The 14,937-nt window shown below is 25.2% G+C and overlaps 2 protein-coding genes across 3 annotated transcripts in view; one reads left to right on the top strand and one right to left on the bottom strand.

Moving 5' to 3' along the window:
- LOC132950760 (neurobeachin) overlaps positions 1–14,937 on the bottom strand; it is a 258,518-nt gene that overhangs the window by 236,532 nt on the left and 7,049 nt on the right. The window lies entirely within an intron of this gene.
- On the top strand, positions 5,401–13,454 carry LOC132950761 (troponin C, isoallergen Bla g 6.0101). The gene is made up of 6 exons (XM_061022316.1): positions 5,401–5,557; positions 5,660–5,687; positions 5,791–5,931; positions 9,271–9,399; positions 9,463–9,594; positions 13,151–13,454. The coding sequence occupies exons 1-6, from the start codon at positions 5,546–5,548 to the stop codon at positions 13,183–13,185; spliced, it is 477 nt and encodes a 158-aa protein (XP_060878299.1). The 5' UTR covers positions 5,401–5,545; the 3' UTR covers positions 13,186–13,454.

The following is a 14,937-nucleotide window of genomic DNA, read 5'->3' as shown; positions in this document are numbered from 1 at the left end:
ATAAATTACATTATTTTACCAATTTATTTCAACGACAATTAATTATTACTATCATAAACCACTTACCGACACCTAGTTAAATAAAAAATAAGCACGTAAACTGTACGATAGTGGTATAATTTAAAGTATATATTATAGTTATTATTACTAAATTACGTATAATATAAGGAATAAACAACACAATGAATACAACAAATGTTATAAATATTTAACAGATAAAAATTAATAATAACATAAAAGCATACAATTATTAAAAAGTTTCTGGTAACAGGTTATGAATCTAAAACTTAAGTGATGACATGTTAACTAGTACGTTATTTTAACGGAGTTCACTTAAGAGCATATCACCTCATCGCCAAAACGATACCTGTAAAGCCACGAATACCAGTTGTAAGTTGTGCTAATAGCGGTTTATTGTATACCATCGTGTTTTATTAATGTCACTCATCAGTTACAAATACATTTAGATTTAACAGGTGGTTAAGCTTATAATTTAAGGCACAGATAATTAAAGCATTATTTTAAATTAACTAATTCTATCCCCAAAATACAAGAACAACACAATAAACTATTACTTCACATATACATTTCTTAACCCATATAGGTACCTAGTCAGGTAAACTTTAAATTTTGGCATAGTAAAATAAACACAAAACCGAAATTTTTTGAAATCTCTTTATTTTTATTAAGTTAAGCTTATCAGTCATAAAAAAACATTATAAATTTCTAAAGTATAAACTTGTTACAAATATTTTACGATTATTTTTAAATAGGTACTTGTTATAAATATTTTTTTTTTAAGTTATTACTTTTCAACTTAATAAGTCTAAGTAAAAAAATTTTGACATTTTAAAAAAATATGAAAAATAAACTACATGACTTAAATAAATATTTCACAATCAAAATTTTTCTTAAAATCAGATTTACAAATTGATTATTTTAAATTTTTATTTTCAGTTTTAAAAATAAATTATGTTATATTATACGTGTAGCGTAAGAATCAATAAATGATATATAAAAAAAACAATTTTAAAATAATGTTTAGAACAAAAGTTATTTTATATGTCAGGTCTTTCTGTTACATCCTGTATAGTGTATATATATAATATATATAAATATATATATACCGTTACGCGCCAATAACGCCACCACCAACGTTATCGTAGAGAAGCCTTAAATCGAGACGATAATCGCTGTCTCCCATATTATAATCCACACTCTTATGTAGAAGATAGTACAGTAGCACACATACCGGCAATATTTTTCCTTTTTCCGCCTGGACGGTCGTCAAGAGAGGTAAGGGTAACTCGAATAATATTATTTAAAAAAAACTGTTACTTCCATGACCATGGTCCTCAACAAATTGCTACAACGGCGGGTTCGCTGATGGGACAAAATTGGAGAATGCTGGTGGTAAACAACATATAATAGAAAAAAGTGCTACGTAATAAGTAATGTGTTATGTATATTCTCGGTGTCTACGAGCGTCCTGGCCCCCCTCACGAAGTATTTTGAATTATTATTAATATCATTATCATCAGCATTAAATATATCAACAGCATCATTCATGTTTTCATATAAATATCCTAAATTATTATCACAGTCCGAGTTTTATATCGTTCAACTTTCTCGACACCAAAAATGTAAAAAACGAAAAAATACACCCCATCTTAAATCAACGTTAACAATTATTTATTATTTTTCTTTTCTCTTTCCTTTTTCCTCTATAAAGCCCTATCAATAATATAATATTAAAATATGCAACACGATAGATCTGATTCTACAAAGCCTCGGCTCGTGGTTGACGACCCAATCGAAAAGTGCCCGGTCAACTATACTATACTATTTGCATAGCGTCTCAAAATGTACATTTGTAAAAATATATATTCTTATTCGTTAAAAGATAAAAATAACTATACTTAACAACTATAAACAAAACAATGCAACAATATATTAAAATAAAATATAAAGAAACCGATTAATATGCAATTTCCTGGTGTTTTTTTTTATTATGATTCATATACTCAATACAGTTTCAAAATGTCAAATAACTTTAAACAAATTTAATTCATGTTAACTGAATACTTTAAAATAAATTAACTCTTATAAAACTTTAAATAACTTAACAATATTTATTTTGATATAAATGCTGAGATTTACCTACTATTTACTTAACAACAGTTTAAAACATAAAAGATTTGAAAGTATTATAAAAAAAATGAAAATTTTAAGTTTTTAAAAAAATAGGTATGTGAAAAAATGAGATCGTAGAATTTAAAAATTATGCTAATAATACAAAAAGGGGCAATCAAAAATTGTCGTATTAATAGTATGTTAGACGCAGTTATTTTTTCCATGATATTGTGTTCTTCAAATCAATAGCAAGAACAAAAGGACAAATGATAATAGTTCCATAGGCTAGACGGTAATAGCCAAGTCAATGAAGACAATACAAATGCGAACATACAAAAGTGGCCTAATTGTTTTTCTTCTTTTTAATAGGTTCACTATCACAAATTGAGAAACTCTGGTAATCCATTTCAGTTAAGAATTCGAAATCGTTTTTATAGTGGTTCTCACAGTCCATATTTTACCTTTAACAAACCTATTTTATTGATATTAAGTTTCTTAACATAAAAGTAAGTATATATATTAAAAAAAAAAAAAATGTAATAATAAAAAAGTTATATACTATGCAAGTTATAATCATTATATTGTCAGGTTTTTTATTTAATCTTTACAACAGCTTTAAAATTATTTATACTCTATAATTTATTATTTAAGTCAGAGAAATGTAGTTCAGGTATATGTTTTGTTTAAACTAGGTAATTAAAAGAGAACTAAAGTATAATATCACAGATGCTTAAAAACATTAATAACGGGATAAATTATTTATTTGTCTTATTTTTAAATTAATAACGCAGTTTAAAAATATTATACAAAGATAATCTTTTATTGTTTGTATAAAATGAATTAAATTAAATTGAATTTAAGACTAATTTAAATCTCAAGAAACACATCATACAATTTAGTTTTGTTAATTCACTGTCATTTAATTCTCTGCTATCGCGGTACATAAAATAATTGTTCCTATGATTAAACAAATCCTGAATACAATATTGTATTGCCAATGCATGTTGTATTATACGTTAGGAGCACAATAAATAATTACCTAGTCCCAGTTAAAGCTAGTGAGGAAGGAAATCAACAGTATGTGCACAAGAGGGTTTTTAATAGGTAAAGGAGCGACTGTAAGTTTTATGTGATAAAATACATCGTAAAACTTTGTCTTGTGTAAACCACTATCTACCATCATCCGATGGCTTATATTATTATTACCTACTGGAAGTCAACCGGAATTATAGAACATAAAATTAAATAGAAAGTTCTGCAAATATCGTGTACGCAGAAATACAAATGTACCGATGAATAAAACAGCTCATCATTTATCTTATAGTTGCGACGCAACAGGGTTCTGGGTCATTACTGTGAAAATATACTGTCCACAATATTAAATACAGTATTAAATATAATAATATAATTAGAACAATATTAATTAGATTATAAATATATTCCTACCCAGGTAAGTATAAGTAAAACTTTCATGTAATATTGATAGAAAAATTACTCTGTTTTCCCCTTATGATACAATTGTTTTAAGAATACAAATTTACCAATAACATCAACAACAAATCGTAGTTAACGAAAACGTTTTGCTATTAATTTTAAAAGCATAAATAATTTAAACAATAACCTTCATTTATAATTTATCATGGTTTTTTCACTTAATTATGTTTTTGTTATAACTTTGATAGTCCCACACATTCACCCGTAATTGTGTATTATTGAATTTTTTTTAATAAGCTAAGATGTCACTCAAACGATGATATTGTATTCTTAACAACATCAATTATTTAAAAGTTCTTTATACCTATGTAATGTCCGTCGTCAACATGATTAATTCGAAACGTTTAGTATCTAGTAATTAATAATTATTCCAATAGTTGTCACATTTACATTTACAAGTATCTAGAGAATGTGTCAAACTTCATCTATTTATCGGTAAAATTCTAACAAACCACACATAATATATATAATTGTACAGTAAATTAATTAATAAGAGTGTCCAAATTGAAGTAGGTAGGTACTTATGGGTTTTCTTGTTATAGCTCATTATGCAAGTTCATAAATTGGAGATGTATAGTATATAATTCAATATATAAGTATGATATAAATTATTTTTAAATTGTGTTAATAGTAAAAATAGAATAAACATACTTAGCTACTAAGTTTTTTAACTTGTTCAAGAATTTCAACGAATACATATGAATATATAGAGTGATGATTTTTATAACGAAACAGTAATATTGGTAAATTATTTTTTTGAAAATATATTTATTTTTTTAAGTATTATAATGCTTTAAATGTCGATATACAAATATATAATAACATACCACATTTCATTGACATCCAGGACAGTTGAATGACCCAGTTTCCTTAGTTAAAATGTTAATAATGTATATTTAAAAAAAAAACATTCATAGATCAGAAGACAATCAATCAACACAAAACAATATTACCTACTCAAAATAAATTTAAAAAAATATATTTTTCATACCCTAAACATAATAATATATACGTACATTTGTACTTATACTATTGTTTATTTGTTTGTTTATATATGTTTTAAATATTATATGTATTATGTATATATATATAGGTAATTAAAAAGTAAAATAAATTACAATTTAATATATCTCATTGACAATGGTAGGTAGAAAGTTAAGGGATAAGCAAACAAATAATAATCCTAGATGCGTGCAAAGCACCATAGGTACGTGGTTTTGGGTGTATAACAATCGATACAATATGTCTCCATTGTGTGTACGCCAAATGAAATTTAAATTTAAACGCGGCCGATCCATAATCTAGTGCCAAAATAGTGTCCAATATGCGACTTATTTATAAAATTTACTTCAATTTTATTTAATAATATAAAACATACCTACTCTAGGTTTTTATAGGTAACAGAAAAATAAATTCAACAACTTATAGTCCATAGATATTAAATACATAAATACCTACGTATAATGTATACTATCGTAATATATAAAAATCATATAAAATATTTCATACATTATATTTATATTTATGATATATGTTATAATAAGTAGTGTACTTACATAGTCATTATATAATTATTATAATACTTAAAAGCCCATTATAACGCAAGAGTAATAAAAGTGTAATAAATTACACAACTTATAAATCTGCGTAAGAATATAAGGCGATTTTACAGTGGCATTTAAAAGAATGAGTAAAATTAACTTTTAAGGGAAGAGACAATACATGGGCGTAATTTTAACTTAAACAATCGGGAGGGAGACTGTTGGTACTTGGCTTGGGACCACTTCATTTTATGACGTCTATGCGTCAGTCTCTCCGAGTTCTGCTAGTCACCTTAATATTTGGCTGCTCCTTATAACTTAGTTCACTTAAAAGAATAACAGCTCTACATAATAGAAATATTTTTGATCGACAAAAAATGGTAACCAAAGTAAGTACCAACTACTTAAACTATAATTCAGTAATTTTAATTAACACAATTGCTTATAAAATAGATAATAATTACCTATTAACATTTTTTTTTTGCTTTTAGGACGATCTAGACAAAGACCAAATAGCTCGTAAGTATTATAGATTTAAAATATATATATTTATACATAATACTTACATATCTAAAAAAAATGTATATTGAACAGTTCAATAATGGAAATATTTATATCTTAGTACTAAAGCGAGCTTTCGATGCTTTCGCTCAAGACAAGGGATACATTGAAGCCAACATGGTTGGTACAATTCTTCAAATGTTGGGTCACGACGTTTCCGAGGACCGTTTACAAGAAATTATTGCTGAGGTCGATGCGGATGGTAAATCATTTAAATATTATACATATATATATATATAATTATAAACTAATTAATACGAGTTAAAACGCAAGTAACCAACACTAAAAGGTCTAAGTTATCTTGAAGTATATTTGTTAAAACAAATTTTTTTCTATTATACCATTATGATATTACCTACTTTAATTGCTATTATGTCCAAAATAATTATAGGAAAATTTTGTTTTTATTACCTAAGACTGGTGATTTCTCTTTTAGTTGATTTGGTAACACTTACCTGTAAATAAAAAGAAACAAATGTTTAAATTAATATTTGAATTATAAATAACTTATTATTATTATAATTACAAAAACATATTATATATACATTATATATCGCCGTATTTTGCTCCTTCAGTAACTTTTTAATAAATTAAAGTCACATTTAAAATTTTTTTTTTGTTTTTCTTAAAATTTAACTTAAATTATAGTAACTTTTTTTATAATTTTTATTAGGTTATTCAACAATCTATACATCGATAGTACAATAGGTCAAAGAAATATAATATAATTTTCATAAACATATAGACATGATAGAAGCGACGATACTTCAGCGTTGGGCTAATAACTTAAAATGTTATATACCTGGAACCAAATTTCCCAGTCACAAAATAAAATGGTTTTTTAAACACTTCTCTCACAATTTTTTCAAGAGTTATATAATAACAATATGTACTTATGAGTGCAATGTATTAACTTACAGGTAGACAGATCACTATAAAATGCCAATTTTTAGTGTTTTATTTATATTTTACGAATGTGTACAATATATATTATATTTATCTACATAATTTGATTCACCAAAATATTTAGTTAAATATTTACCTCATAAAATATTTAGAATCTATTATTGTAGCAAACAAAAACAATATTGGAGCCTGGAGGTATGAAACTAAATCTGACCCGAAAATATTGATAGACATATGAATTATTTTTGGCAATGTTTCAACAATATATTTTTCTATACATTCGCTTGTCTTAATAAATATGTTGGGGAGAAAGAACTACAAATAACTACAGATCATTATTATTAGAATGGGTAAAATAAGTTATACTGGTAATGACAAATATAATAAATGGCATATTAATCAATTACTTTAAATAAAATATATATCTATTATATTTACAGTTAATATTTAAAAATACAATTGAATTAAAAAATAATTGCAAGTTGCAGCTACCATAAATTCTTATAGATAATAGAAGGTAGCAACTATAGCCCCCAGCTTTTCTTAATAAGATGTGATTCTCGCATGTTTTCGTTGTTCTCTTTATTATAAACGTAATTACAACACACCAAAATTCAGCGTTCAAAAAATCTATTTTTTGCTGTTAGTTTTAATATTACCGTAAATTTACCTAATCTAAAATGCAAGGGTAAATATATTATTTATGTTCCTTCCTAGCCAGTTTTGTTCTATATTTTAATTTTATAGAAAGTTAGGAGCATTTTTAAATGTTAATATTTTACACAGTTGTACTCGCTTTAAAATTAAAATATTAAAAAAATCCTGACCCCCTGGATAATATTCTAAACTTTAAATTTTAAATTTAATAATAGGTCAATTCACTGTAATATTAAAAATAACAGAGTAAAATGGATTCTTCTAAACGAAAAATGTTCTATGTTATGGCGGGAATAATTTTTGTATCCAAAGACGAAGACAACAGATGCGGGAGTGGTATACACTTAACTTCGTTTATATGACTATTATTTATTAGGGAGGCGTATGGTTATTGAAAGGGATAAACAGTATTTCAAATTGAGTATTTTTAAATTTTCCAAACCAAACACTTGCCTTTTTATTTAACTCGTATTTATTATGTGTTCAGTCCTAATGGCCATTATATACGTAAATACTATATTTATCTTTTTTAAATTACTAGAAATTATGTGACAGTTAATAAGTTTATTGAAAAATTGCAACACTAAATATCTTTTTACCTATACAATTATTATTGTAACCTATATAATTTGTATGATTTTTAAAATGCAAATTTACTATTTTCTATTATGCTTTATATATTTTGTATTTGTTATACGTAAAGTTAAGTATTTTTAGGTTATTAGGAAAACTTTCACTTGTATTTATCCAACATTTTTCTATTCATACTTACTATTGTACATCTTACACAGGGTGATTTACTAAGCATGCTCACCCTCCAATTATACTTTATAATCGCATTTATTAAAATTAAGATTAATAGAATTTTTAAGTAGGTACACTTTAAAACTATATTTTCATATACTTTATCAGCATGTAATGTAAACTTCTTTTTTTCCAAATAACAATCATCCTTTTCAACGTAAATTATTGTTCAGATGTTTTTTTATGACCATTCTGAAACGTCTAAATCTAAATCAGAATGAATAGTTTCTGATTCATTAAACTTTATGTACCAAGGATAATAGTTTTACATAAAATTTAAAATAATGAAATAAATGTCATATTTATTCTAGCCTGTTATACTCAGACAATTTTTATAAATTGTAACATTTTAGTATATTATAATTAATTAATTACTATATAATATTCAAAACAATATAGCCCCTTTTTCCACAATACCTGAATTATCGTAGTGGAATATTATCTTTAGTAGGTACTTACAGCTTAATAACTAAGAAACATCGTTCAAATTTAAATTGTTATTTTGTGGGGGTGAGCTGTATGTATATTTTCAACCAAATAATAGTATAATTAGTTATTACCATTCATTATAGTTTTTTTTTTTTTATTGGTCTAGAGCCCGGCAACTGTGGTTATTAGCTATTATAGGGGTTACCGTTGGAAGGGTTGGAATGGTTGGTATAGTTGGTACGGTTGGTTGGCAACACGTGTTTGTGTGGCAAGGTTTTTGTCACTATGGACCCGGGTGGTCACCCATCAGAGAACCAGTAGCAGCGGCCGTTGCTTACTCTCAATCACGTTGCGTGATTGATTTCATCCACAGCGCCGCGCCTAACCACAGACTATAATAGTTTATTTAGGTTATACAAACACATAACAAGTAATAAAAAGTCCATACTTCAAGCAGGACGTTATATTGTTTTAACTTTTTGAAAAATAAACTTTTTATACATTTGTTTTTATACATCTATCGTTAAAAATATTCAAAAAATATAAACAATTTTTAAATATTGTTTTATTTTGACACATTAATCTCAATCAATATTGTAAAAAAAATTGTGTAGGTACGAAATTAATTTTATATGAACTAAATACGCATAATCATGTTATTACAAAATATATTATATTATAACATAGTAAGAATCGAATAGCTCACTGTTTTTAAACGCCAATAACATTTTGTATTGTTTATCAGGATCGGGACAGTTAGAATTCGAAGAATTTGTTACACTAGCAGCTGGATTCCTAACTGAAGATGAACCGGAAGACGTGGAGGCTATGCAAGCGGAACTAAAAGAAGCGTTTAGATTATATGATAAAGAAGGTTTGATGAAAATAATAATATTTTATTAATTTAAGTTAAATTAAAAATTATATCTCACACTAGGAAATGGATACATTACCACGGATGTTTTAAGAGAAATACTCAAAGAATTAGACGACAAAATAACAAATGAAGATCTAGATATGATGATAGAGGAAATTGATTCTGATGGTTCAGGCACTGTCGATTTTGACGGTTTGTAAAAAATTATCTATTTATTTTTTACTTGCTAACTTTAGTTATAACGTTAACTTTTCTGAATATGTATTTATAAGATTAAAAACTGGGGAAGTTGTGCTACTTTAAAATAGGTTTCGAATGTCAATCGTCATCGAGTTCAGTATAATGGATAAAATGTTGAGTTCGAATTCAATGATAAACCATTGCATACGAAAAATGATTCTGAGCGGGGACGGTGTGTGTATTATTTATAAGGAAATCTTATAATTTATTTATACTACCGTTAATAAAATAGTTTTCTATAAGTATAATGAAGCCGGTTTAACTATTTTTTGCCAAAAATACTGTCTAATCGTTATTTTTCGTATAAATATCCAATTACATTAACATTTGATTTTCAAACACTCCCAAAAATTGAATGTGGCTTTACACTAACTTTTTTTTTTAATTACAGTAAAACTAACTTAAGTAATCTTTTATTAAAATTGTAATATATTATACATATTTTATATCTTTTAAGCATTTAATGCATTTTTAACTACAAAATAATTTGCATATTTTAATGGTTTTGAATTGTTACTATCTATTGTTGATACTTTTTATTGCTGTAAGTACAACTTAGAGGTAACCTATTGTGTTCGATTTTCAAGCTTCTTTTACTTAAAAAAATTATATCAATACAAATTTTAAAAAAAACAACAATTTTAGATGTCTGTAACTATATTTAAAAGAGCCAAAATATTTTGAAAATTTTATCATGTTTATAAAATTGTAATAATATAATAGTTATTCGTTTTTTATTAAAACAAAAAAAAACAAAATCGATATAGTCAAAAACTGTATGCCCGTATATTCTTTTTTTGGTAATTTTTTTTTTATTTTCTTGATTATTTAGAAAAGAGCAAAGAATTTTACCAACCACCAAAAAAAACTAGATCCAATTTAGTATTAAAAACCACCCTTAAAATTAAAATATTGAAGTATTATCTATGCTCCAAAACGTGATGACAGGTACACAAAAAAACACATCATTGTAAAACCAATACATTTGTAGCTCCGCTCAGAATCTAAAAATAAATAAATAACCTAAATAAATAATTATTTATTTATAAAAAACTTGGCTTAAAATTATACAGTATTGTGCACATAAAAAACGTAACGTATGTATGTAAGTAGGTAACCTACCTAATATAATATAATGATTAGTGACGGAAAATTATTACTGCAGTGTAATTTGAAAAAATAAATGTACTTATTAAATAAATCACTTTAAACATTGTATGTTAATTTAATTAATCAATTATAAAACTCAAAATAATTTTAATATATTTACATACTTTACTATTATAGGTGTTAATGTTTCTATAGTCTACACAAATATCCACAAAAATATTTGACACGTACTAACCTATTTAAATAACCAAAAGAAAAATTGATTAACTGATAATATTTTACGTGACTTGAAAATACAAGCATATTAGGTATATTATTATATTATATTATATATTCCCACTGTGAGAATGTTGTATCTACTAGAAAACTTTTGATACCCAAGGTATGAAAAACCAGAAATTTAAAAATACTCCTTAGCCTTATAATTCCCAATATCCAATATAATAATATATATTTTCAATATAGGACATAGGTACTACTATTTATTATTGAAATACGTTTTGGTAAAATTACAAATTAAAACCTTAACTTCCATAATGTATTAAGTATGTAATAGTAGGTAATAGACAATAGTATAACAAAAGAAAAAAAACTTGTAAAATTGCATGTCACGAGTAAAGTTAACTATGTACTTATTATTTTTTTTAAATATAAAATAATGGAAAAATAACAATATTATATTATATTATATAGAACAGAATCAAGTTGTATGGATAATAATCCCCTCCTGATATTTTTCATTATTCTTTAACTGTTGTCCCATACACTGTGATATACACTAAATAACATGTGTATAAATTATAAAGAATACAACGACAAAACTCTCGAATAACTTTACAAAAATCGCAAAAAAAAGTAATAAATCTATCGAACAAATTCGAAAATATTTTAGCCTTTTTAATACGATTTCGTATTTTTTACTCGAGATAAGAGAAGCATTAAAAATATATTGAGTGAAACAACGATATGTTTAACTGGAAAAATGCCAATAATATTTTCTTGGCATTTAGGTCCACCTCGTCAATAATGTCTTAAATAATTGTGTGTTAAAATACTTCAAATATAAATACAACACAAGTAAAAAAAATATATGGAATACATTAAGTAGGTAGTAGTGATTAGTTATAATATTTGTAGCACAACAAAATATGAAGATATTTACAATTAAGATGTTAATGTAATTAATAAAATATTTTTTTCAATTACTATTAAAAATGAATCATTATATAAGTATTCTTTTACAATACTGGTAACCTACCTAAAAGTTCGACTTAGTAAAATTTCTAAATTTAAAATATTTATTATTTATAGTTTAGGTACATAGATTAATTATATATAATGTAAGTATAATCAATGACTTATAAAAAAAAAAATTTTTACTGTCATCTTTCATCGAGTACATTCCATTAATATTATATATTACAAAAATAACCTCATCGACAATGTGATATTAAACAAAATATATGTTTTAGTTTAGGTATTTAATTAACGATATTCCTTAAAATTGCAGTAATTTATTTTTATAAAAACAGTAATTATCATTTTATATTCAGTCTTATCGCCACATTACTAAGTATCCATAAATTAAATCAACCTAAGCTCACCTTATCTAAAACCGAAATAAGTTGATTAATACATTTTTATTTTTACTAAAAATTATAGTAGTATACTAGTATATTATACTGCTTATAATATATATTATTATAGCTTCCTAATAGTTAATCACTATGTTGGCTAAACATCTTAAACTATTTGGCTACGTACAAGATTCTGGCAAACACAAGATACGTTTACTAATTACTGTAGGTATGGAATTTGCAGACAGACAATAGTATAATACAAGCTTGAGCATTATTTTAAATTTTAAAATAGAAACTGAAAAACAGTGTCTAGAGTCTAGACATTATAATATTAATTCTTATATTTTCCTCCATTTATTTATAAGTGTTTAGTCTTAAGCCAATACTATTAAAACCGACTTCAAAATTAAAAAATATCCTTATATTCATTGATCAACATGTACATTTTTTAATGTAAATATTAATACTATAATGTAACAAAAAATATAAAACATTTATTACTGTACTATTAGATTTATAAACTATTTATTATTTACCACTGAAACAGTAATTCTCGTTTAATTTGATAAAAATTATAATTCTTCACAATCTAAATCTAATTTTAGATCTAAGCTGTTACCTATTTTCTAATAATATAAAACAAAATAAACAAATTTACAAAATCTTTATATCAGTTTATTTTATTAATAATATATACATATATTGATACATATTATAAAATTTAATGAATTATTTATAAATTGTGCAATCATATTTGAAAAGATACAAAAGTAAACAAGTGAACAATAATAAATGTATTTTATTTTATTTCTTTATAGAATTCATGGAAGTCATGACTGGCGGCGATGATTGATCAAAGTGCATTATTTATTTTCTTTTTAGATTTATAAATGATTTTTCAAAACCCAGTTTTGTTTTACAACCTATAATATTTATTTAAATTAAAATGTTAAGACCCACAGGCTTTATTACTTACTTATTTACCTATATAAATATATATATATAGTTGATGTTTAACTTATTATTATTTACCTACTTATGATTATTTTTAATGTATAATTTCTTGCTGATTAATTTCGTAATAACTAATAAGTCACTAGTAAATATAAATACATTCGTTAAGTTTATTTTTTTCTTCAAGTTAAAAAATAAATAAGGCGATACCAAACAATTTAGATATAATATTAAACCTAATACATTATTAAAACCTAAAATATTTTCTACATAACAGTTTTTGGTACATGGTTATTCAAACAACATTTCTTACAAACCTAAATTTAAAAATATCGAATATACAGTCAAATGTTTGATGTCTGAAGTTTAAATTTCCGAAATCAAATTTTGTTGTAATTCGAAATATATATAATATATATATATATATATTAACATAATTTTTATTTGGGATATCTAGTCCATGTTTCGCGTAGAACAATAAGCTTAATTGAGAATATTACATACGATAATTACAAGAAGTTTAGAGTGAAGAAACCTTCCAGTGGAAGTACTTCGTCGTGAAATGGCTATAGTGGCACTATGCATACTATATACCACATGGTTTACATATTATACCTTAAATTCGGACATTTCACCCCACCAATATTTTTTTTAATGTATTTGAATATGAAACTATTTTTTTTTACAACGCCTCAATTCAATGTATATAATACATGGTTTATTACAAAAAAACTAAAGAAATCTACGATCTACCTTCAACTTATAACAAAACTTAAAAGTATTTTCTCTAAAATAAAATCAAAAACTTAAGATTTTGAACAAATTTCTTGTGTCAAATGTATATTATGCATTTTGTTAAATGGTACCTAATATAGTAATAATTGCAATGGGTTTTTGTAAAATATTGTAATATTATTATAAATACTTGTTTTAAACTTTGCATACACAATGATCAAAAATATCCATCTATAGTTTATTATATTTGTTGAAATAATTTGTTATTTATTCCCTGTCAAGAGAACGCCGCGCCACCCGCATGTGTTTTCTCTGTCTTACAAACGTACAACATGTCAAGTTTTACGTTAGGGCGTCCGGTGCCGATGCCATTTGGTCCTCAAAAATACACTCTGCGGGAATAACGATACAGCCTTGTTTTTTTTTAATTGCTAGAGGGAAATATCCAATAGCCCGCATCGATCTCTGTTTTTAATATTGTATTCTCAAACTTAAAATATAAGTCTACAAAAATACAAGATAAAAAGCATTTTTTCATATGCAATAATTATTTGAAATAAAATACAAAATCAGAGATCGATGCGGGCTGTAGGAAATCTTCTTCTTTCAGATAAAAAAATAGTCATCAAAATCCGACATTTCTACAAATAACTTGAGAGTTATTCCCGTAAAGTAATTTTTTTCAATATACCCCCCCCCCCCTAAATATGTATCGGGTAGAAGATAAGTGGAAAAGTCTTATAATTGAGGTGACAACTAAAATATAAAATTTTATTTTCAAATTTTATAGAATTGTGGAGAATTTGAAAAACTGGCACCGATAACCTTAACAATAATCCATTTTACCGTTATTTTTAAAATTAGTGTAAATTGAATAATACAATTTAAAGGTAAGACTATTATCTAGGGCATCTCG

The sequence above is a fragment of the Metopolophium dirhodum genome, chromosome 8, assembly GCF_019925205.1.
Source record: "Metopolophium dirhodum isolate CAU chromosome 8, ASM1992520v1, whole genome shotgun sequence".
Lineage (NCBI taxonomy): Eukaryota > Metazoa > Arthropoda > Insecta > Hemiptera > Aphididae > Metopolophium > Metopolophium dirhodum.
This window is presented reverse-complemented; position numbering and strand designations above follow the sequence as displayed.

Bases quoted from the DNA above. Each gene is read 5' to 3' on its own strand.
- LOC132950761 (XM_061022316.1), top strand. The intron at 5,688-5,790 runs GTAAGTATTATA...TTTATATCTTAG, and splicing joins AGACAAAGACCAAATAGCTC to TACTAAAGCGAGCTTTCGAT. The intron at 9,400-9,462 runs GTTTGATGAAAA...ATCTCACACTAG, and splicing joins TAGATTATATGATAAAGAAG to GAAATGGATACATTACCACG.